The following is a 25,182-nucleotide window of genomic DNA, read 5'->3' on the forward strand; positions in this document are numbered from 1 at the left end:
TGGAAAACAGTGTGGAGATCCCTTAGAAAACTGGGAATAAATCTACCATATGACCCAGCAACCCCACTACTGGGCATATACCCTGAGAAAACAGTGATCGAAAAAGACACGTGTACCCCAGTGTTTATGGCAGCACTATTTACAATAGCTAGGACATGGAAGCAACCTAGATGACCACTGGCAAACAAATGGGTGAAGAAGTTGTACCTATATACAATGGAATATTGCTCAGCCATAAAAAAAAGAATATAATTGAGTCAGTTTTAGTGAAGTGGATAAACCTAGAGCCTGTTACACAGAGTGAAGTAAGTCAGAAAGAGAAAAACAAATATAGTATATTTATATATGTATACATATATACATCAGATCAGATCAGATCAGTCGCTCAGTCGTGTCTGACTCCTTGCGACCCCATGAATCGCAGCACGCCAGGCCTCCCTGTCCATCACCAACTCCCAGAGTTCACTCAGACTCACGTCCATCGAGTCAGTGATGCCATCCAGCCATCTCATCCTCTGTCGTCCCTTTCTCCTCCTGCCCCCAATCCCTCCCAGCATCAGGGTCTTTTCCAATGAGTCAACTCTTTGCATGAGGTGGCCAAAGTACTCGAGTTTCAGCTTGAGCATCATTCCTTCCAAAGAAATCCCAGGGCTTATCTCCTTCAGAATGGACTGGTTGGATCTCCTTGCAGTCCAAGGGACTCTCAAGAGTCTTCTCCAACACCACAGTTCAAAAGCATCAATTCTTCAGCGCTCAGCCTTCTTCACAGTCCAACTCTCACATCCATACATGACCACAGGAAAAACCATAGCCTTGACTAGACGAACCTTTGTTGGCAAAGTAATGTCTCTGCTTTTGAATATGCTATCTAGGTTGGTCATAACTTTCCTTCCAAGGAGTAAGTGTCTTTTAATTTCATGGCTGCAGTCACCATCTGTAGTGATTTTGAAGCCCAGAAAAATAAAGTCTGATACTGTTTCCACTGTTTCCCCATCTATTTCCCATGAATTGGTGGGATATATGAACCTAATTGCACAGAATGAATGGAGACACATGTAGAGAATGGGCTTGTAGACACAGTCGGGGAGGAAAAGAATGGGGCGAATGGAATAAGTAGCACCAGCATATATATATACTATCAGGTGTAAGATAGCTTTCTTCTAGCTTGTTGTGTAGCACAGGGAGCCCAGCCTGGCCCTTTATGATGACCTAGAGGGGTGGGTTGTGGAAAGGGGCGGGAAGTTCAAAAGGGAGATGATTGGTACATATATAGATATAGAAATATAAAATTATGGCTGATTTGTGTTGTTGTACAGCAGAAACCAAGGGAACATTTCATGCAAAGATAGGCTTAATAAAGGACAGAAATGGTATGGACCTAATAGAAGCAGAAGATATTAAGAGGAGGTGGCAAGAATACACAGAAGAACTGTATAAAAAAGATCATCAGATAATCACGATGGTGTGATCACTCACCTAGAGCCAGACATCCTGGAATGCAAAGTCAAGTAGGCCTTAGGAAGTATCACTACAAACAAAGCTAGTGGAGGTGATGGAATTCCAGTTGAGCTATTTCAAATCCTAAAGATGATGCTTTGAAAGTGCTGCACTCAAAATGCCGGCAAATTTGGAAAACTCAGCAGTGGCCACAGGACTGGAAAAGGTCCGTTTTCATTCCAATCCCAAAGAAAGGTAATGCCAAAGAATGCTCAAACTACCGCACAGTTGCACTCATCTCACATGCTAGTAAAGTAATGCTCAAAATTCTCCAAGCCAGGCTTCAGCAATACGTGAACTGTGAAGTTCCAGATGTTCAAGCTGGTTTTAGAAAAGGCAGAGGAACCAGAGATCAGATTGGCAACAGCTGTTGGATCATCGAAAAAACAAGAGAGTTCTAGAAAAACATCTATTCCTGTTTTATTGATTATGTCAAAGATGTTGACTGTGTGCATCACAATAAACTGTGGTGAATTCTGAAAGATATGGGAATACCAGACCACCTGATCTGCCTCTTGAGAAACCTATATGCAGGTCAGGAAGCCACAGTTAGAACTGGACATAGAACAACAGACTGGTTCCAAATAGGAAAAGGAATACGTCAAGGCTGTATATTGTCACCCTGCTTATTTAACTTATATGCAGAGTACATCATGAAAAATGCTGGGCTGGATGAAGCACAAGCTGGAATCAAGATTGCCGGGAGAAATATCAATAACCTCAGATATGCAGATGACACCACTCTTATGGCAGAAAGTGAAGAAGAACTAAAGAGCCTTTTGATGAAAGTGAAAGAAGAGAGTGAAAAAGTTTGCTTAAAGCTCAACATTCAGAAACTAAGATCATGACATCTGGTCCCATCACTTCATGGCAAATAGGGAAACAGTGGAAACAGTGCCAGACTTTATTTTTGGGGCCTCCAGAATCACTGCAGATGGTGACTGCAGCCATGAAATAAAAAGACACTTACTCCTTGGAAGAAAAATTATGACCAACCTAGACAGCAGAGACATTACTTTGCCAACAAAGTCCTGTCTAGTCAAGGCTTTTTTTTTTTTTTTTTCCCCAGTAGTCATGTATGGATGTGAGAGTTGGATTATAAAGAAAGCTGAGCACCTATGAATTGATGCTTCTGAACTGTGGTGTTGGAGAAGACTCTTGAGAGTCCCTTGGACTGCAAGGAGATCCAACCAGTCCATGCTAAAGGAAATCAGTCCCGAATATTCATTGGAAGGACTGATGCTGAAGCTGAAACTCCCATTTGTTTGGCCACCTGATGCAAAGAGCTGATTCATTGGAAAAGGCCCTGATTCTGGGAAAGATTGAAGGCAGGAGGAGAAGGGGATGACAGAGGATGAGATGGTTAGATGGTGTTACCAACTTAATGGACTTGAGTTTGAGTAAACTCTGGGAGTTGGTGATGGACAGGGAGGCCCGGCATGCTGCAGTCCATGGGGTTGCAAAGAGTCGGACATGACTGAGTGACTGAACTGAACAGCAGAAACCAACAAAACATCATAAAAATGTTTAAAAACTAAATTAAAAAAGTCTACTCATCTATATAAGCAAGAACAATGGCAAAAAATTGTCAAAATCAACTTTTTAAAAACTCTGTAAATTAATGCAAATTTTAAAACCTTGCAAGTATATTTATTTGAGAAAAACACTAAATCTGAGTAAAAGCATCGAGCTTTGTTTTGTTTAACTCGCCTTAGTGTCCCATTTTCCTCTCCTGAACCTTACAATGATAACAGTCATGAAAGACAGCAGCCCGCAGTCACTGGAGAAGGTGGAATGGGTCTGGGGCCACCCCAAATCCCATCCTCTGAGAACTGTCACTATTTGACCCATCCAGCAACTCACTGCATATCCCCATTCTCAGAACTTGTCTTTTTTTTTTTTTTAATTTAAATTTATTTATTTTAATTGGAGGCTAATTACTTTACAATATTGAATTGATTTTGCCATACATCAACATGAATCCTCCACAGGTGTACACGTGTTCCCCATCCTGAACCCCCCTCCCATCTCCCTCCCCGTACCATCCCTCTGGGTTATCTCAGTGCACCAGCCCCAAGCATCCTGTATCCTGCATCGAACCTGGACTGGCGTTTCGTTTCTTATATGATATTATACATGTTTCAATGACATTCTCCCAAATCATCCCACCCTCTCCCTCTCCCACAGAGTCCAGAAGACTGTTCTATACATCTGTGTCTCTTTTGCTGTCTCACATACAGGGTTGTCATTACCATTTTTCTAAATTCCATATATATGCATTAGCATACTGTATTGGTGTTTTTCTTTCTGGCTTACTTCACTCTGTATAATAGGCTCCAGTTTCATCCACCTCATTAGAAGTGATTCAAATGTGTTCTTTTTAATGGCTGAGTAATACTCCATTGTGTATATGTACCACAGTTTTCTTATCCATTCATCTGCTGATGGACATCTAGGTTGCTTCCATGTCCTGGCTATTATAAATAGTGCTGTGATGAACATTGGGGTACACATGTATCTTTCAATTCTGGTTTCCTCGGTGTGTATGCCCAGCAGTGGGATTGCTGGGTCATAAGGCAGTTCTATTTACAGTTTTTTAAGGAATCTCCACACTGTTCTCCATAGTGGGTGTACTAGTTTGCATTCCCACAAACAGTATAAGAGAGTTCCCTTTTTTCCACATCCTCTCCAGCATTTATTGCTTATAGACTTTTGGATCACAGCCATTCTGACTGGCGTGAAATGGTCCCTCCTAGTGGTTTTGATTTGCATTTCTCTGATAATGAGTAATGTTGAGCATCTTTTCATGTGTTTGTTAGCCATCTGTGTGTTGTCTTTGGATAAATGTCTGTTTAGTTCTTTGGCCCATTTTTTGATTGGGTCGTTTATTTTTCTGGAGTTGAGCTGCAGGAGTTGCTTGTATATTTTTGAGATTAGTTGTTTGTCAGTTGCTTCATTTGCTATTATTTTCTCCCATTCTGAAGGCTGTCTTTTCATCTTGATTATAGTTTGCTTTGTTGTGCAGAAGCTTTTAATTTTAATTTGGTCTCATTTGTTTATTTTTGTTTTTATTTTCAGTATTCTGGGAGGTGGGTCATAGCGGATCCTGCTGTGATTTATGTTGGAGAGTGTTTTGCCTATGTTCTCCTCTAGGAGTTTTATAGCTTCTGGTCTTATGTTTAGATCTTTAATCCATTTTGAGTTTATTTTTGTGTCTGGTGTTGGAAAGTGTTCGTTTTGTTCTTTTACAAGTGGTTGACCAGTTTTCCCAGCACCACTTGTTAAAGAGACTGTCTTTTCTCCATTGTATATTCTTGCCTCCTTTGTCAAAGATAAGGTGTCCATAGGTGTGTGGATTTATCTCTGGGCTTTCTATTTAGTTCCATTGGTCTATATTTCTGTCTTTGTGCCAGTATCATACTGTCTTGATGATTGTGGCTTTGTAGTAGAGCCTGAAGTCAGGCAGATTGGTGCTTCCAATTCTATTCTTCTTTCTCAAGATTGCTTTGGCTATTCGAGGTTTTTTGTATTTCCATACAAATTGTGAAATTATTCTTCTAGCTCTGTGAAAAATACCGTTGGTAGCTTGATAGGGATTGCATTGAATCTATAAATTGCTTTGGGTAGTATACTCATTTTCACTATATTGATTCTTCTGATCCATGAACATGGTATATTTCTCCATCTATTAGTGTCTTCTTTGATTTCTTTCACCAGTGTTTTATAGTTTTCTATATATAGGTCTTTAGTCTCTTTAGGTAGATATATTCCTAAGTATTTTATTCTTTTTGTTGTAATGGTGAATGGAATTGTTTCCTTAATTTCTCTTTCTGTTTTCTCATTATTAGTGTATAGGAATGCAAGGGATTTCTGTGTGTTGATTTTATATCCTGCAACTTTACTATATTCATTGATCAGCTCTAGTAATTTTCTGCTAAAATCAGGAACAAGACAAGGGTGCCCACTTTCACCACTACTATTCAACATAGTTTTGAAAGTTTTGGCCACAGCAATCAGAGCAGAAAAAGAAATAAAAGGAATCCAAATTGGAAAAGAAGAAGTAAAACTCTCACTGTTTGCAGATGACATCATCCTCTACATAGAAAACCCTAAAGACTCCACCAGAAAATTATTAGAGCTAATCAAAGAACTTGTTTTTATTTGACCTTGTCTTTATTTGGCAGGTCAAATAAACTCTTCATTCTGTGTGAAGAGTCCTTTCCTGATGGCATTTGGGAAATACAATCCATGGCAAGCATTAAATATCACAACTGCCTGAGGCAGCATTACTAGCATGAGGCTGACCTAAAAAAAATTGTTTGTTTTTTTTTAGACCAGATAATGAGATGATCATAGTGTCTTTGAAAATCCCTGATAGATTCTTGGGGATCTAGAAGTCATGAACCTGTGGAGGGCTATGCCATGTCCAGTAAAGACCTGGGCAAACTATAAACTCTCACTTCTTGCTGATCTTGAGGAAGCTAGCAGGAAGTGAAGGCTAAGGCAGAAGTATAAAGTCCTGTTAAAGCATGAAACATCTCTTCAACAAACCTGGAAGATTTACTGGTTCAAGACATTTAAGACAATATCTATCCAGTTTCTAGATGAACATTTAGGGAAGTGATTCCATATGACAAAGAATACAGACTCTATAGAATTAGCCCATTAAAGTCACTAAACAAACAGACAGACACTAACACCAACAAAAGAAGAACAAAGACCAGTAACAACAAATTCTAGGGGAGGTCTGTTTTGCAGAGTTGCCATTTTACATTATTTAACTGTTGCCACATAACATTATTTTGTAGAAAACTGTTTTCTACAAAAAGTATGAAAAAAAATTAGCAAATTATGGTCCATGCACAGAAAAAGGATAGAAAGTGTCCCTAAAGAAGCTCAAACTTTGAACTTACTAGACAAAGACTTTAAATCATTCATTTTAAATATGTTCAAAAAACTAAAGAAAACCATGTCTAAAGACTTGATGTATGTAAATGATGTCTCAATAAATAGAGAATAATATTATAGAAATGTAAATTATGTATAGAAGGGAATAGAAATTCTAGAGTTGAAAAAATATAATAATAAATATAAAAATTTCACTTAAAGAGCTTCACAGTAGGTTTTACCTTATAGGAGAAACAGAAAACATGAAGAGAGGTTATTGAGATTATCCAGTTTGAAAAACATTACATAAAAATAATGAATGAGATGTGGTTAAATAGGAACAGAGCCATAGATACCTGCAGGACTCTATCCAGACTACAAGTCTTTGCATAAAGATAGTTCTAGAATACGAGGAAGAAGAGAGAGGGTCAAAAATAATATTTGAAAAAATAATGTCCAAAACTTTCTCTGATATGATGAAAAACTTTAATTTGTATATTCAAGAACCTCACAAAATTTTGAGTAAGAAAAACTGAAAGAGATCCACACCTGACCACATGATAATAAAATTGTTGAGAGTCAGACATAAAGAGTGAATTGATGTGATGAAAGCAAAGGAGTGCCAATCAAGAATTCTGTACCAAGCAAAACTATCCTTTAAAAAAGGGAGAAATTAATGTGTTCTTGGATAAACAAAACCAGAAAATCCATCAGTAGCACACTTGCCCTATAAGAAACACTCGAGGAAGTTTTGTAGGCTAAAATCAAAATCCATAAGACAGTAGTTAGAATCCACAAAGAAAAAATAAGCTAACATCAATAAAAGTGACTGCATAGGTAAATATATCTACAAGTGTTTTTGTATATATTTTTTTCTTCTCCTTTATGACTTATGAGATGCTGATAAAGCAGTATTTAGATGTAAATTTATACCTGTTAATGACATTATTAATAAAAAAGATTTAAAATCAATAACCTTTATCTCTATCTAAAAAAATAGAAAAAGAAGAGCAAACTGAACTCAAAGCAATGTGAAGGAAGGAAATAAGAAAGATTAGAGTGGAAATATAATACGAAAAAAAATCTGTAGAAAGAAATCAATAAAACCCAAATGTTGTTATTTAGAAAGACAGATGAAATTGAAAAATCTTTAGTTAGACTATCTAAGGGAGGAAAAAAAAATAGTACTAATACCAATAATAAAATAAGCCAGAATACTATCAATCTTATAACTATACCATGGATTATAAGTGAATATGAGCTTTCTTAATAGTTCAGTTGGTAAAGAATCCACCTGCAATGCAGGAGACCCCAGTTCAGTTCCTGGGTTGGGAAGCTCTCCAACAAACTTGGAGAGCTGGAAAGGGGAAAGGCTACCTGCCGGGGTCCAGACCCGGCTGATCCAGGGTATTCGAAGGAGAGATGGCATAGGCGACCTATTTATTTAAATATTTATCAAAGATATAAAGAGTAATAGGATGAGGATAGCTCAGTAGGAAAATTCAGTGGAGAAAAGAGGCTGAGTAGCTTGGTTTACGCGGGAGACCAATAAAACTTCAAGACAAGAAGTTTGCACCACTTACATAGGCCTCAGGCGTCCTTCCGTTCTCCCGAAGGAGAGGAGACACTGAGGCCTCCCCGGTCAGATCTTAGAAGCCCAGGCATAATTAGCAAGCATGGCGGGTTCTGCGCTCCAGATGGAGACTCAGCCAGAATTTGGGAGAGAGAGCGACATGGGGAGACCAAGTTTTGGTGAACAAGGCCCGCACTTTATTTTCCAAAGTAGTTTTTATACCTTAAATTGTGCATAGAGGATAATCGGGGAAGGGGTGGAATCATGCAAGGACAGCAGCTCCTGGTCCTAGTCAAAGCCAGGCTTTCAAACTTATCATATGCAAAAGTTCAGGTGAATTACATCATCTTCTGGCCAGGATGCCTGATAACATTTTAAGAAACTTATCTTTTTCTAAAGGTGATTATTCCAAAGTCAGGCACCAGCCTCCAAAAAAGTATTGGACAAAGCTGCATCCCTATAGGGCAAAGGTGAGGTGGGCTCAATCAAGAAAAGACAACTCAAGGGTCCAAGGTTACAAACATTGAGGCTACTACTTACATTTCTATACACCCATTATATCAATCAATACACTGCCAAGGACACAGTAGGTAAGGAGTATGGAGACTTAGCAGCAAACATTGGCCCAATAAGTGAAAAACCCTTCACCAATACAATTTCTAATCAATCTTTTAACTACTCAAAGGAATCTGTGTTTAGACAGTTTAGAACATCTCCTGCCTATCACAGTCGGGAGGCTGTTAACAATCACATGTGGCCGGAAAAACCTATTCAGGCAGGCTAGAGGATTTCCAAAGGAGTTTGTAGGTTAAACACTGTCACACCCAGGAATTATTAACTGGAGCTGTAAGCTAACTCTTTTTTCAGAGAGAGGTAGTGGGGGACAGGCCCCCGTAAAGTCAGAGGTGTAGGTGAAAGCACAAAGCAGAAAGTAGGCAGACTCTGGTTTTGGGGGTAGATGCTTGAGAATTTCCAGGGAGACCCCTGAGGCTTGATCCCGCCTTTGCGTATGCCGAGCCTCCTTCCTCATGACCTTTGTCATGGGCGGAGTTCCTCACGCTGGCTCCCGGCAGTGATAGAATTCCAGTTGAGCTATTCCAGATCCTGAAAGATGATGCTGTGGAAAGTGCTGCACTCAATATGCAATATGCAATATGCACTCAATATACAATATGCCGGCTCCCGGCAGCTACCCATTGCAGTATTCTAGCCTGGAGGATTCCATGGTCTATATAGTCCGTGGGGTTGCAAAGAGTCAGACATGACTGAATGACTTTCACTTTAATAAGGGAATAGTATGGGCAATTATACACTGAAAAATTAGATAACCTAGATAAAATAATACCAAGTGCTAGTGGTGATGAAAAACTATCAGAACTCTAATTTGTTGTTGGTGCGAATGCAACCACACTGAAAGATGGTTTGGCAATTTTTTAAAAGGTAAATATGATCACTCACCTAGAGCCAGACATCCTGGAATGCAAAGTCAAGTGGGCCTTAGGAAGCATCACTACAAAGCTAGTGGAAGTGATGGAATTCCAGCTGAGCTATTTCAAATCCTAAAAGATGATGCTTTTAAAGTGCTGCGCTCAATATGCCAGCAAATTTGGAAAACTCAGGACTGGAAAAGGTCAGTTTTCATTCCAATCCCAAAGAAAGGCAATGCCAAAGAATGCTTAAACTACTGCACAATTGCACTCATCTCACATGCTAGCAAAATAATGCTCAAAATTCTCCAAGCCAGGCTTCAGCAGTACGAGAACCCTGTAGTTGCAGATGTTCAAGCTGGTTTTAGAAAAGGCAGAGGAACCAGAGATCAGATTGGCAACAGCCGTTGGATCATTGAAAAAGCAAGAGAGTTCCAGAAAAACATCTATTTCTGCTTTATTGATTAAGCCTTTGACTGTGTGGATCATAATAAACTGGAAAATTCTTCAAGAGATGAGAATACCAGACCACCTGACCTTCCTCCTCAGAAATCTGTATGCAGGTCAGCAAGCAACAGTTAGAACTTGACATGGAACAACAGACTGGTTCCAAATCAGGAAAGGAGTATGTTAAGACTGTATATTGTCACCATGCTTATGCAGAGTAGTACATCATGAGAAACGCTGGGCTGGATTAAGCACAAGCTGGAATCAAGGTTGCTGGGAGAAGTATCAGTAACCTCAGATATGCAGATGACACCACCCTTAAGGCAGAAAGTGAAGAAGAACTAAAGAGACTTTTGATGAAAGTGAAAGAGGAGAGTGAAAAAGCTGGCTTAAAACTCAACATTCAGAAAACTAAGATCATGACATCTGGTCCCATCACTTCATGGGAAATAGATGGGGAAACAATAGAAACAGTGAAAAACTTTATTTTCTTTGGCTGCAGCCATGAAATTAAAAGATGCTTGCTCCTTGGAAGAAAAGCTATGACCAACCTAGACAGCATATTAAAAAGCAGAGACTTGACTTTGCCAACAAAGATCTGTCTAGTCAAAGCCATAGCTTTTCCAGTAGTCATGCATGAATGTGCAAGTTGGGCCATAAAGAATGCTGAGCACCGAAGAATTGATGCTTTTGAACTGTAGTGTTGGAGAAGATTCTTGAGAGTCCCTTGGACTGCAAGGAGATAAAACCAGTCAATTTTAAAGGAAATCAGTCCTGAATATTCATTGGAAGGACTGATGCTGAAGCTGAAACTCCAATACTTTGGCCACCTGATGGGAAGAACTTACTCATTAGAAAAGATCCTAATGCTGGGAAGGGTGAAGGCAGGAGGAGAACGGGATAACAGAGGATGAGATGGTTGGATGGCATCACCAACTAGGTGGACATGAGTTTGAGTAAGCTCCAGGAGTAAGTGATGGACAGGGAAGCCTAGCGTGCTGCAGTCCATGGGGTCGCAAAGAATCAGACATGACTGAGGAACTGAACTGAACTGAATTGATGCTGAATAAAAAAACCTTTGTCACATTATTGCCACATTATTGAAAAGACAAAGCTAGATAAATAGACAATAGATCAGTGATTGCCAGGAATTATGGGTTGGAGGGAGGTTGAGTATAGAAGGATAGTGCCAGAGAGTTTTCTGTAAGATGTTATAGAAAAATACAAATGAAGGTTTTGGCCAACCCAATATAAATTTTCTGTATCTAGACTGTAGTAGTAATTACATAAATCTGTATATAAGCATTAAAATTGATATAACTCTATACCAAAAGAAAAAATTGTTGACTTTACTGTATGATAATTTAAAAATAAAATGAAATAATAGGCTTATATTGGAGAGAGACATAAATCAGTCCATCAGAAATTAAGGAGATGCTTTTGTTGGGGGAGAAAACTTTTGCTACTTAAACTGTATCATGGGAAATTCAAGTATGGAAATGTGATGAATAGTGAAAATGAGAAGAGAAAAATGAGATGATTGAGACCCTGTATTAGCTTCGTGGGCTTAAATTTCCCTAATATAAAATATAATGAGCAATTGCTAAGTTGCTACTTTGATTATTGTGTTACTGATGTAATCAGAATCAGATCCAATTGGATTTCAGAATTTGCCTACATATAAAATCTAGATTATATAAAAGTGTTTTTTCCTAGGTGTAAGTAAGCAAAGTCAAGAGCTTCTTTTTTATATTTTTATGATCATGTGGGCATAGGTATTTTTTGAAGCCATAAAAAAATGTTAAAATTCTCATTGGATATAAAGGAAAGATCTGGTTTTAGTTACAAAGAACTTAGCAGATGTCCCTGTAAATGTTTTCCCTTAGCAGAATGAAACCACATTTTGCAGTATATACTTTTGGATATCATAGTCGGCAAAGAGAATGCTACATTAATGACAGATGTACTTTTTGAGGTATGAGGTGTGCAATAATTTTTAAAACTATTTATTATAAATATAGCTTCAAATGTATCAACTTTAATATAAATCTATAAATATTATTCTTTAAGAAATTATAGTTGAATTGAAATAGAATGCATTATTTAGCCAACGGCAAGTGAAGTAGAATGATAAAATCCCACTTTAACATTAACTCTTTTAGGCATTTTTTTATCTATTTTATGACAGACACATCATCCAAAATACTGTATGTCTATGAAAAGCAAATGGGTTAAGATAATTCTTTTTTCTTTCTTTATTTTGTCCCTCTTGCACCCAGAGTTTATTATAAGGCATATATAAGATAATATAAGAAATGACTGCTTGGCTTCATATACATAATAATGAAATTTCTTTTTAGATTCTCATTAAAAATTTGTTTTGTAACCATGACATTTGGTTGTGTGGAGACATTTGATGTGTCACCAGTTTCATTGTTCTGAACTGTTTATATCTCAGCAGGAATAATGACATGAATAGTTTGACTATTGAGAATGTGAAATCCGAGTGAACACTTGTCAAGGTTTTTTTTCAGCAAAATTAAATGTTGCTAATTTAAAATGGGTCAGAGTAATATTTTTCTGTATTTTGTTCATTGTATAGTTTAAATTTAGATCATTTGATATACATTCTTACAATTGGCTCATTTCTGGATCATTAAGCTCTATCATCAAATAATATTTATTAGACTTCTGCATGCTCATAGATCCAGAATGACTGCTATACCATACAGTTAAGAAAATAGCATACACTCTTCTTTAATAAAAACATAATTCTTCAGCCAAACAAATACTTTTCTGTGTCTAACAAACACAAATATGGCATTTCTTCATTATTCCAGTCTATTTGTCTCACTTCTCCCTGCCATTTCTAATTCTAAAAATCTAATAGAATTTTAAAGATATTTTTGAACCATTAGCAAACACATTAAGAAATATATTGCACATTACACTTTGATGATATACTTTAGATAAACTGCTTTCAGGCTTACTTCAGTGTGGCCAAATAAGAGAATATAAAATACTCAAAGAGATTATTTGGTCAAATGTTAATTCCCACTCAGAATGACATATGCTTATATTTGACCCTCATTTGACTCAATTCTTAGCTAAGAGTTTGGTTAACAAAAATATGTATATTATTCTAGTCAGTGTTTTTGTTGTTGTTATTGTTGTTAAATCTATTTTCCTCACAGGCTGTGTAATAGCTCTTTTGTTACTCATTAGTGGGGTCACCAGATGGTACACAGCAAAAAGCAAATTTTGTGACTCTAACTCAATTTTGTTCATTTCTGGTTGTTAAATTTGGAAAAGAAGATTGAAACTAATATTTCAATATAGCTACCCTGGATCATTTATCAAGCCATATTTATTCTGTCCTCCATTGATAACAAACAGAAGTTAAATATTTTTTTCTAATGAATTGAAAGTTAATTATTTACAGATCAGTCTTCAATATCTTACCTAGAGAAAGCTTGAGAATATTTCTCAAATTGATTATTGAATATTTGATATATCCATAATAAAATTTCTAATAAACTGTTACTCTTCAGTTACCAAGACAAAATTGTTTCCCTGCATGCTAAGTCACTTCAGTTGTCTCCAACTCTTGTGACTCCATGGACTGTAGCCGCCAGGCTCCTCTGTCCATGGGCATTCTCCAGGCAAGAATTCTGGAGTGGGTTGCCATGCCCCTCTCCAGGATGAAGATGTTTAACCTTACCTATTTGATGGGATCTTACGTATATTCATTTATTTCCATATTTGTCTCCAAATGCTCCAGATGGCCTTTGCTTTAAACATCTTATTCTCTAAAGGGATTTTTTTTTTAATCTTTGTTGATATTCACTTCACAGGAAACTGAATATGTCTGTCAAGTCGTCTTCCTGAAAAAGTAGGAGAAAGAAAAGTTGACCTTTTAGGGTGACCAGTTTATGGTTTCTGTAACTGGGAATTACTTTGCAACTTTGTGTTCCAGGTTTACTCTACAAGTTCTTTGACATTTCAGATGCTATTAAACTTGAATTATAGCTCATTGTCTGAAATTATTTCTTTTTAGGTAAACAGGATTATAAAAAAACCAAACCTATTTTACGAGCAACTAAATTAAAAGCAGAAGCAAAGAAAACAGCAATTGGCATAAAGGTACCTATATTTGATAACTTTAAAATTTGATATATTGCCTGCCACTTCATTTTCTAAAATGGATTGCATAAATATTGAATTCTAAATGTTTTATGACATTTCAAAATCTAAGTCAAATGCCGGAATTAAAGGCTTTTGAAAAGAATTTACTTAATGAGAAACATCCTTCCCATTCTAAGATTTTATCAGGTCTTAGATTAAGACCCAATATCACTTAAGAGAACCAGTTACACTTAAAGTTGCAACTTACTTTTTCTGTAGCTTCTGTTTCACTTCAGTGATATATGTGGTCTGGATCAAAAACTTTTCTCATTTGCAAAAAATTGCACTTTATGGTTGTTTATATTTTAATTATAATTGTATACACTTAGGTCACTAATATACGTAATTTTGCTCATGTATTGGTTTAGTTGTCAGTACTCTCGATGATGAAATTCTAATGATGTTCCCAGATGATGTTCTTTTAAAAAACCAGTGTTTTTACTGCTTAAGAAGGATAAAAGCTATTGAGAATGATGTTAACAGATAATCCAATGTGCTATCACAATGAAGTTCAACAAAATTACATTTACATTATTACTCATGTCAACTCTGCCAAGTATTTAGAGTAAAATTAAACTATAAATAGAAAAATTATTTTGGTGGCTCCACTGTCAAATGTGTAAAAGTGGCTAGTACATATATTTTATTTAAATATTAAAATGTTAAAAGGAGATTTTGGTTTTTATCTGGCAGATGAAAAATCAATTTTTCTAAGTTATAGCTTATAGCAAATGCCAAGGTATTACTACCAAGCTGTAACAGCTGTTGAACTGCCAGATGATATATTTGGTTGTCTTCCAGAATTTGCTATTATAATCACAAAACACGGCCTTCTTTTTACTCCTGGTTGCTGATTTAGATCAAGCATTGCTGTGTGCTGTGGTGTGTTTTCACAATAGTCTCCTCAGTTAGTTCTGTGTGTCGGTTTTTAATGAAAAAAAAAAAAAAGTGAATTACCTTTTTATTTAAAAGAGAGAGATTAATCTTTTGACATTTTCTTCTAATTTCACATGAAATTTCATTCATCTTTAAAATTATTTCTATGACATGAACTTTCTAAAACCAGTGCTTATTTCCTTATTTTGCAGTTAGTTACCTGATGATTGTCTTTTGTAGTGAGAGCATGGTCTTGTCATTTTCCAGGAAAGGAATGTGTCATTTACTTTTATCTTTCATAATACAGTACTTTGCTTTTGTTTTGTCAGAAAAATATCGGGATAGCACACTCTACTTGCGGCACAATATAATGAGAAACTATAAATTAGAATTTGAAAAACAGTGCAGCCCTGCATTTATTGATGTATACCACTTTCCCATACACTTCCTTTTTCATTGGCTCTTATAATTTTTGCTATGGTTTTACCCGGAGGAAATAACCATATTTCTAGTATAAGTCTACTTTACAGTACAGTCATTTAAAGTATTTTTTCAAAACAATGTAGAATTTATCTCTTATGAGAAAAAAATTGTTCTTAGATTTCATTTATGATTTAAAGCATGTACAGAAAAGTTTTTGACCTCAAAAATGTAGCTCCTTTTTAATAAACTAGCAAAGCATTTTGATTTGTAAACCTGTGAAGAACAAAAACCTTAGCCTTAAACATCATTTACTTTGCTTGAAAATTTATGTGAAATCCCCATTAAAATGATAGGAAACTTTTTAGAATCAGAACCATGGAGGTGTTTTACATTTCAAATCTAGCATCCTAATTAGCTTGCCCTGTCAAACTTTGATTGCCTTGTCATTTTAGTATAGTATTTTAAATAACGAAGTTTCTTTCAGGATTGCCATTTAATGCTATTTAATTTCCCTGGTGAGTGATTTTATCCATAGCGATAATGTCAGAGAAGCAACTAAGGACTAACGAACATCAGACATGTTTGACTCTTAGCTGGTTAATACAGGATGACTGTAATGGTATCTTTTATCACTTGACTACTTAGTTTTTAGAGGGAATCATAGTTACGTTCTTCAAATAATGTAAATCTATAGAACATATGAACAACTGCATGGAATAGAAAAATAACAGCAATGATAAAATTGAACACAGAATAAAGAGGCCTAGAATCACTTGCTTCTTTCTTCTACTGTTATAGTGATGCAGACTCTAAGATAGCACATTTGTAAAATGGATTTTATGCCATTTACCTCACAGAATAGTTGGGAGAGTTAAATAATACAATGATACAATGAAAACACTTAACATAAATATGTGTTTGAAGTAGCTATTACTGGTTTGCATAAATAAGACTTTCCTTGGATGCTTTTCATTGGCCTAAAGATCCCCTACTTCAACTAAGTCTGCCTTGTGTGACTGTACTACATATTACAAAACGTTCTTAGTTTTGTTGTGAAGATAGTATTGTGGATGTTATTGTGGTAAAGTTTTCAAAGCAGTCTATAATTTTAATATATACCTTACATATGAATTATATAAATCTGACTCAATCCTTCATTATTTATTTAGAAATTGTATTACCACATTGTAGAACCTGTGAAAGGAAAGAAAAGACATCATTGTTTTGGAGAAATTTTTACAAGAAACCACTTCCAGATTTCAGTATCTAAAATCAATTGATTGAGGAATCATGGATATGAGATATAAAAATTACACAGTAGGGTACCTTACCCTCAGGGGCTTCCAGTGTGTTTTAATAAATGAATGTTTAGCAACAGAAAAATTCAAGAAACAGTAATGATTTAGAATAAGACATGAATATGGCTACTTCAAAATGTGAACTAATTTCTATTGTGAAGCTATTTTTGGTTCCTGTCTCTTACCAATGTAAACAAAATAATTTATGACCCAGTAAAGTGTACCACCTACAAAATATTTGCATGACTAATATTTGCTCTTTGGTTGCTGTTCAACTTGAAAACTTTTTTCAAGAATTGCAAATTAGTAAAAAAAAATTTTAGAATGCAAATACCTGTTTCCTAGTATTTACAAGGAAAAAATCTATATTTATTAAGTGGTTTATTAAGTTTATTTGAAAAATAATTAAAATAATAAGGATCAAAATTTGATTTCTCTGTTATATAAATGACATATTCAAATGTCAACCAGATCTTGCTAACATGAGCCACCTGGAATTATTATTTTTATTCTTTTTTGTTATTTCTGATCTAAAGCCAAAAATGGCCAAGGGCAAGGAGCGTCATAAATGTCTTAGGGGTATAGGTTATGATTAGCATAACCAGCATTCTGAAGGCAGTGTTTTCCAATTTTACCACAGTTTTAACCTTCCAAACATGCAGTCCCCACAGTAATAACCTCTTTAACAGAAAAGGGACATTTTGACAAAAATGACTTGCTGTACCTCCTCATCCAGTACTTCTTGAGCCTCACCTGCATAACATAGTATAGTGAATAGACTTAATTGAATTAATAGGTCCTTTGAAGTTGTATTCTATGAATGTTCTCCACTTTCTACCCTTAAACCTCTTTTTTATGCCTCTGGATATTCTAAAAATGTACAATGAAGGTGAAACAGTGTTGCTTGAAAGGATAAGGAGGAGTTGAAAAGCAGCAATTAGAGGTGATTATTAGTGAGAATGAGAATCATGGCCTCCAATCAAGAGTAAAAACTTTATTCTTGTGTTAAGCGAATGTGAATGGTGACTGCTGTTGAACAGTTCTGTTGTCCACTATACAGAACAGATGGAGTTTGCAGTTGTGTGTCACTTGTTTATTACAGCCTCTTAAAATTAGTAGCTGTGTAACCAGATGGGTCTGGGAGCACAGCTGTGGATACGAGAAAATAAATGAAACCTGTCTGATGCTGCCATGCCCTTTTGAGATGCCAAAGTATTCCAACTGCAACAGAGAAAAATTCACTTTAATTTGACATTATATTGATAGAGTAATTTTTGTTTTGTTTTGATTTCATTAAAGTAGATTTAAAAATCAAATCTTAACAAAAATAGTTGACACTAAATCTTTCAACCCCATGATTTTCATTAATATTTATTTTTATAGTTTTCAGATCCAAAAAAATGTAATTATAAAGCTAAAAATTTATATAAAATATCCAGTTGTAATTTCAAAATTCAGGTAAAAATGAAATGTTTATTATAAACCAAATTGATTTTATTGTCTTTAAAGTTTATTAAGTGGCTTATGAAAGCTACATTTGTATTAAGTGCAAATAAATGGTTTCTCCATAAAATAGTATCAGGAAGGGGTGTGATATGAAAGTGAAAATTAGAAGGGAATATTTAAGCCCTTTAGGATACTGTACTGGCATTATTTGTTCTTTTTTCTGTTTAGCCAAGTGATATGCTAATATTGAGAAAATTCCTTCATGATATGTCTCTATATCAATACAAAAAGTTTATAGATTTTCTAAAAAATAATATGATTTTGCTCTTGTGTATGTGGTAAACTTCCTGGCTATTATTTCAACATAATCAATATAATCTGCATCAGATCACTAAGTGAAGTACCCAGGACCATCCTTCATAGTTGTGATAATTCTGTCATATCATATCATGCTTCATGACCCAAGAGTATTCAGTTTTGTTCTGCCACATTGTAAACTATAGAAGTTAAAAATAAGAGTTTTAACAAAATAATATTTAATAAGGATGTTTATGGGCTTCCCGGGTGGCACAAGTGCAGAGACATAATCTAGAAACTTGTTATAGTTGTTTCTTTCCATTAGAAAAGGAGTGATCATTTTAGAATCTGTGTCCAATTGCTATAACAAATATAAATGTGTTGAAGCAAGAAATACAGAGAAAGATAAACTGTGTAGGTACAAACTACACTGCTTGCATCCAACAGTTTGATATCTAAACTATGAAAATATATTAAAATTGTAAATGTTAATGTTATTATTAGAAAGACACAAGCTAAATAAAAGTAATAACAAGTATGAATATACTTCTGTTATTATACCCACTGATGTTGTTGTTTAGTCACTAAGTCGTATCTGACTCTTCTGCGACCCCATGGATTGTAGCCCACCAGGCTCCTCTGTCCCTGGGATTTTCCAGGCCACCAGGGAAGCCCACCCACTGATGTACTTGCCATTACAATAGGTGTCCTCAACCACAAAATAAGTTTCTTTGCTTAATGACAGAAAGTGTTAAACAAAAAGAATGTGATCATTCTAGACTTTTTTTTTTTATGTCATGAAACTGATAACATTAACCAATCGCATTTCATGAATTTCAAATCTACTTTTTTTTTTCCTTCCTCAGGAAGTTGGCCTTGTGCTTGCAGCTATACTGGCCCTCCTGCTGGCTTTCTATGCTTTCTTTTATCTCAGACTGTCCACAGATGTTGACCCTGATCTGGAACCAGATGAAGAATAGTTGAGCAGCAATCAATGCATGAAAAGGAAATAATTTTATAAAAGCACCTCTAGGGACCAATACTTTCTGAAGTACTGAGACAGCAAGATCTTGAATTTTTTTCTGCTGGTATTTTCAGTTTGCAGAAATATCTTTTTAAGTAGTTGCATAGGATATCAAGAAAAGAACCTTACCTAGCAATGTAGTATAATATGTGTGCTACCAGATACTCCTATAAATCTTTCTACTTTGACAGGCAACCTATTCATGGTGCATTTTGATAAAATGGGAAACAGATCCTAAACTCTTCGGATGTCTTAGGCAATTTATGTGTATAACTCCATCACATGCAGATCACCAAATCTGTTTCGTTCCATATACATCATGAGTGGGAGTATATATCCTCATTTCCAGAAGCATTCTCTAGTCACACTGAGCGCCTAAGAAGGGATGAAAAGTCATGGGAAATTTTTCATTTTACAGAGAAGCCCTGCTTTCTTTCCAGACGTATTTTATATCATTAGAGAGACTATCTGCACATACATCTCCCGTAATCTTTTTCCTTCCTTGCCAACTGTTCAGTGCACATGTGCTCCATCAGAAATGGCACCTGGATGACAGAAGCTCAAAGAGTCACATATGTCTCGAAAATAGAGTTCCTTTCCTCTTGGGCTGTCTGAACTGGTGTACATAGAAAGTTCAGTTGATCTTGATTTTAATTAACTTATTACTCTACTAATATAAACTTGGAATCCTTTTTTAATTATGTTGTTCTGGCTGCTTGCTGTATCAGTTTGCCCCTCTCGTTAGTGAGTAACAATCTGTCATCTAACTGTGCAGTCTTTTTCATACAACAGTCATAGCAGAAGTCCTACCTACTCAGAGGCACTTTCTTGGGTTGTCTCATATCTGAACAATGCAGACTTGTTTTACAAAATTGTACTTTGCCTCTTGGGAATTAAATCAATTAAGACTCTTGTGAAAAGCAAGTAACAGAAGAAAATATGTGTCTTATATTACCTGCATATGGAGTTTTTTGTTTATATGATTTTTCAAGGTATTTTACATTGGTTGGGTTATAATGACTAATGACTAATATAATGACAATATTTTTTACTGGTAGTGGATTTTTAAAATATTTTTACAGCACACAAATACATTAAGCTTAGAAATGGAAAAATACGTGTCCACAGCAGAGTCGTTAGTTACTACCTTATATAAATATGTATAGAAAATGAATAGTTTGCAACATGTTCTTAAGGTGTTTTATAGTGTATTTATAAAGAGTAAATAAAATGTTAAAGATTGTTTCCATACTCACCAAGAGAACAAAGTTTTGATAAATATCTCTGAGACTTTTGCAGATTTGAAGGTGGCTATATAGCATTTTGTTCTATAGAATTTTTTCAAGTAGTTTAATTTATTTCATTAGATGCAAACAGCCAAAAGATCCAGTATCCTCATAGATCCTTTTTGTCAAACAGCTGAGGGCAGAATTTAGCCAATACTATTTACTGGATTCTTCCCCTTGAAATCACAAACTTAAGAGACAGACCAAGAGTTCCTATATACTCACCACAGTGGACCAATCCAAGTGGCATTTTTAGGAAAGGTTGCAGCATTTAATGCCATGTGGTATGTCTGTTTGTGAAGTGGGTGGCAAGGGAATATCCAAGCTGGCATTTTGGATATGATGGGTCTTTTACTTTCCTGAGTGACATGCCACATGTCAAGAAATACTGTTTTCCCTTACTCCTATCACATTTACGTGAACAATTTTCATTTAGTTATTTTCCCTCCCATCTGGTGCTAAATGCAGTCGTATTAAATAAAGATTATTTCTAATTTCAGTGGTAATTTAAATGCAAGGATATGTAATACTTGTTTATTAGATACCTATCCAAGTGAGATATAACAGAATTTATAGTATTTAAAATACATGATTATACTCTTAGAAATGTTTGAAAATTCATTACCCTGAAAAAATAATTTATTATCCTGTTCTACCATTGAGGTATTCTTTGGGAGAAAATGTTGTTTTTGATAATAATGAATATTAGGCTAAACATAGTATGATTATAGGCAAGTTTCATTACATAGTTTTACCAATACTCTGAGTCTATGGCTGGTCTGTTTGTATGACTGACTGACTTATGGTAAGTTCTAAGAGCTAAATTCTGATTTTAATAAATAGCAGGTAAAGTGAGACAGTGTATGTTTACAATACACTATTTTCGTGAAGTCCACATTTTTCAAACTCACCTTAGTTAGAAAGCAGCAGTTTTTTATAGAGAAATCCCGGGTTGAAGCCTAGTTTGAATCTTTGAGGTCAGAGAGGTGTTATCCTGCCTACGGTTTTCAGGGCACTACACTTTTGAATAGTGAGGGGTATTTGGTGTAAGTCTGAGACTGGCACCAGACAGATTTTAGGAGTGGGTTTTTCCCCTGCAATAATTCATCGCTCAGAGTAATTCAGAAGACAAAAACAGAAAAATTTAACTACTTTTCAGAATATTAGAATCTGTTAACATGCTGTTTCTGCAGGAAAAAATAATTTCAACTAATGCAGCTGGACTTAATGTACAACCTAGGAAATGTTGTGAATGAAGTGAAAATGGTTACTGCATCTTATCTTGCATGCAAAATAAAGAAAATGTAAATTCATCTGAGAGGAGATGTAAAAATATTACCTCATCTAGAATTTCTTTTGAAACAAATGTACTAAAAGCCTATTTTAGTACTAGTATGAGGTTTGTTGTTTTAAGGTGACAAAATACTTGAAGATTTTCTAACCTTTTTCAATTTTTCATAAAATAGAAATATTTCCATTTCAACTGATGATTACAAAGTCCTGAGAATATATTCTTATTTTTCTGTAATTTCAGTAGTGTGGTGATCTGCATATATTTAATAAATGCATGTTAAAATTAATCTCTTTTAGTCTTCTCAGAGCCTGGCACAGTTTTTGCATGTGATATATGGTCAAAAATTATTTGTATTTAATAAATAAAACTTAAAATTACAATATTTTTCAACTCAGCACTTAGCATTTATGGTCTTTGCTTGTATTGGGGCACATATACATTTAACCCTAGTTTTCTTGAAGATCAAGACAACTAGCATTAGATCTATTGTAAAACAGAAATATTGCTCTTTTCCAGGAAGTCAAATACGTTATTCTGATCTTAATTATCATTCAAAATCATACTCATTGTTTGAAATTTAACTTAGTCTAAATCTTCACTCTTACTGAAAGTAAAACTAAATTTTCATTGTAATGTTTATATTTATGTGAAAATGAAGATGCTTTATTTTTCCAGATTCTGAAATTATATAGTCATGATAATTCAGTAGAACAAGTTATACTTTAGATAAGCTTCAGAAATAAACTTCTAGAAAGTAAACAGATTTTAAATGTTAATGTATTTCATCTATAAATAAGGTTGTTGAGCCAGAGGCTATCTAAGATAAGCTTTTATTTTCTTGTTACCAGCAATTAGGCTTCTTTACACTTACCTGAGGCTTCTCTGGGGAGATTCACACCGCTTCTCCCTTAGCAGCACTGCCTTCTTTTATTAGAATTGCTCCAGTGCAGTCTGGTTAGGATGTTTGCTAGATTTTGTTCCACTGACACCATATCTAAAATCAGTATAACCTACAGAAAATATCGTAGCAGATGAATCCAGTGGATACAGAAACACTTTGCTATTTTGTATAGGTTTTAGCTATATAGGTAAATATAGAGGGAACTGGGAGAGTTGCTTAAAGAACTATACCAGTGTGGAAATATCTATAGTGGGTCAGTAAATGTATTTAAAACAATTGAACTGCTGTCATATTCAGCACTGTGCCTCCTTGTTAAACAAATTTTTTTTTATCCCTAGCAACAGACATGAGATCGTATTTCAAGAAAAATAAGATACTTCACTTGCCAGAAGATTTTTTGATGACAGTACCCCCTCCTATTCTTCATTTTTTAAAACAACAACCAAATTGGTGGGGAGGCAGCCAAAATTTGAGGTACCAATGCCTCTCGAACAGATGTCGCACCATTATTTTTTAGCTCGTTTAGATGAATAAACATGTTAAACTGTGAAGTATTACATTTTAGATTTTTTCATTAAAAAAAGAGACAATCTGTTTACTGTCCTAATTGAGACAACAATCCTTGTGGTTGCCAGTTTTGGCAGTCATAACAATGAACTATAAATATTTGGACCTACCAAGTAAATGGTGGCTATAAAGGCTATAGCATGTGTAAAGTTCTGTTTTCATGGGCACCCGTCTTAGTATGGCATTTTTTTTTCTGACTTCTTCAAATACAATTGTTTGTGTAAATGTGAAGTTTCATGGTAAGCCTAAAAGAAATTGATTTCAATATCTAATTTTGTTCCAGTTTATCATCCTTTTCAGTGTTCAACTATCCATCTGCTGGTAACAAATTGCTTCTGCAGTTGCTCTATTGAATGTGACAAGGCAGGTCTTCATTGGCTTGTCTTCTCTGTACATCCTAGGATAACACAAAATTCAGAGGCCTCTTTTTTTTTCCTATTCTCATATTTATAAAGTGAAGGTAAAGGCATCTTTAAAACTCTCTCAAATTGTAGCAGTTTTTTAAAAGAAAGTTTTATAAATAAAACATGACCAAATATAACTCTTGGTATAATGAGCAATGATGGAGGTCATAGTCTTAGCCCATATTAGTATGCTGTACATAAAACAACAGGAGAGAGAAGCTGGTGGACCAAAGAGAAGTGACCCAGACATTAAAAACTTATTTATCGCACTAGCTCCTCCACATCTGTGATCAAGATAGTGCCCGTCTCGGCATCTTATTTGAGTTCTCTTGTTCACTTACTCTTTACCGTCTCTCCTATCTGCCTCAGTTCTAAATTCTTGGCAGTCTTGAACATTCCTTCTCTGTTTGTATGAACCTCACATGTACTTTGTCATACTTGGTGCGTACTATATTAACTGCCTCTACATATCTACCATTTTACTTAGAAATATCACTGATCCTTCACTTTTTTTTTCAATTGTCTTTCTTCTTACCTGCTTTCTTTATCTGTCGCTTTCTTTATCTGTCACTAAATACAATTATTACACAAAGCTCGAGAGAAGAGTACAGTGAACCTCAATCTACCCATCACCTAGTTTCAACAACTACCAATGTTTTGCCACTCTTTTTATATACTCCACCCGTTCCCTTCTGTAACCTGAGGTATTTTAAAGCAAATTTCAAATATGCTGACATTTTTACCTGCAAGTATGCATTCCTGAAAGTACTTTGGTATTTTGTTTTTGTTTTCTGTTAGGTATTTTTTTTTCTTTAGTTACTAAGAAGCTAATCAAATTAAATAATTCGTTCCTCATATCACTTAATACCAAGGCAAGAGTCAAATGTCCTTAATTGTCTCTAAGATAGCTATTTAAGGTAGGTTTTGAATCAAGATCTGTATTACCTTTGTTTGCATGTCTCTTAAATTCTTTTAAAGCTGACCCTTGAACAATATGGGGACTAATTGCCTCTAACTTATAGTCAGCCCTCCATATTCCTGGTTCCTCCACATCTGAAGATTCAGCCAACCGTAGATTGTGTAGTAGTATTTACTTTTGAAAAATATCCGCATGTAAGTGGGCGCCTGCAGTTCAAACCCACGTTGTTCAGGAGTCAACTGTATTCAGCAACAAACCTCTCTTTCTTTCATGCCATTGATTGTTGAAAAAACCAAGTTATTGGTCCTTTTGAACATTCAACTTTCTAGATTTGGCCTTTTCCATTTTATTATTCATTTTTTCCTTCTATTTTTCCTATTTTCTGTAAAATATAAGTTAAGTTCTAAGTTAGGTTAGATCCAGACAATTTT

The 25,182-nt window shown here is 35.3% G+C and overlaps 1 protein-coding gene across 9 annotated transcripts in view; it reads left to right on the forward strand.

Moving 5' to 3' along the window:
- Window positions 1-22,350, forward strand: part of TRIQK (triple QxxK/R motif containing) — a 116,145-nt gene extending 93,795 nt beyond the window's left edge. For all 9 annotated transcript variants that reach the window (XM_070802917.1, XM_070802918.1, XM_019973964.2 and 6 more), the window contains 2 exons: window positions 13,889-13,974; window positions 19,223-22,350. In XM_070802917.1, coding sequence (XP_070659018.1) covers window positions 13,889-13,974; window positions 19,223-19,336 — 200 coding nt within the window. In that variant the 3' untranslated portion in view covers window positions 19,337-22,350. The remainder of the gene's footprint in view (window positions 1-13,888; window positions 13,975-19,222) is intronic.
- The last annotated feature ends 2,832 nt before the right edge of the window (window positions 22,351-25,182 follow it).

The sequence above is a fragment of the Bos indicus genome, chromosome 14 (genome assembly GCF_029378745.1).
Source record: "Bos indicus isolate NIAB-ARS_2022 breed Sahiwal x Tharparkar chromosome 14, NIAB-ARS_B.indTharparkar_mat_pri_1.0, whole genome shotgun sequence".
NCBI classification, from domain to species: domain Eukaryota; kingdom Metazoa; phylum Chordata; class Mammalia; order Artiodactyla; family Bovidae; genus Bos; species Bos indicus.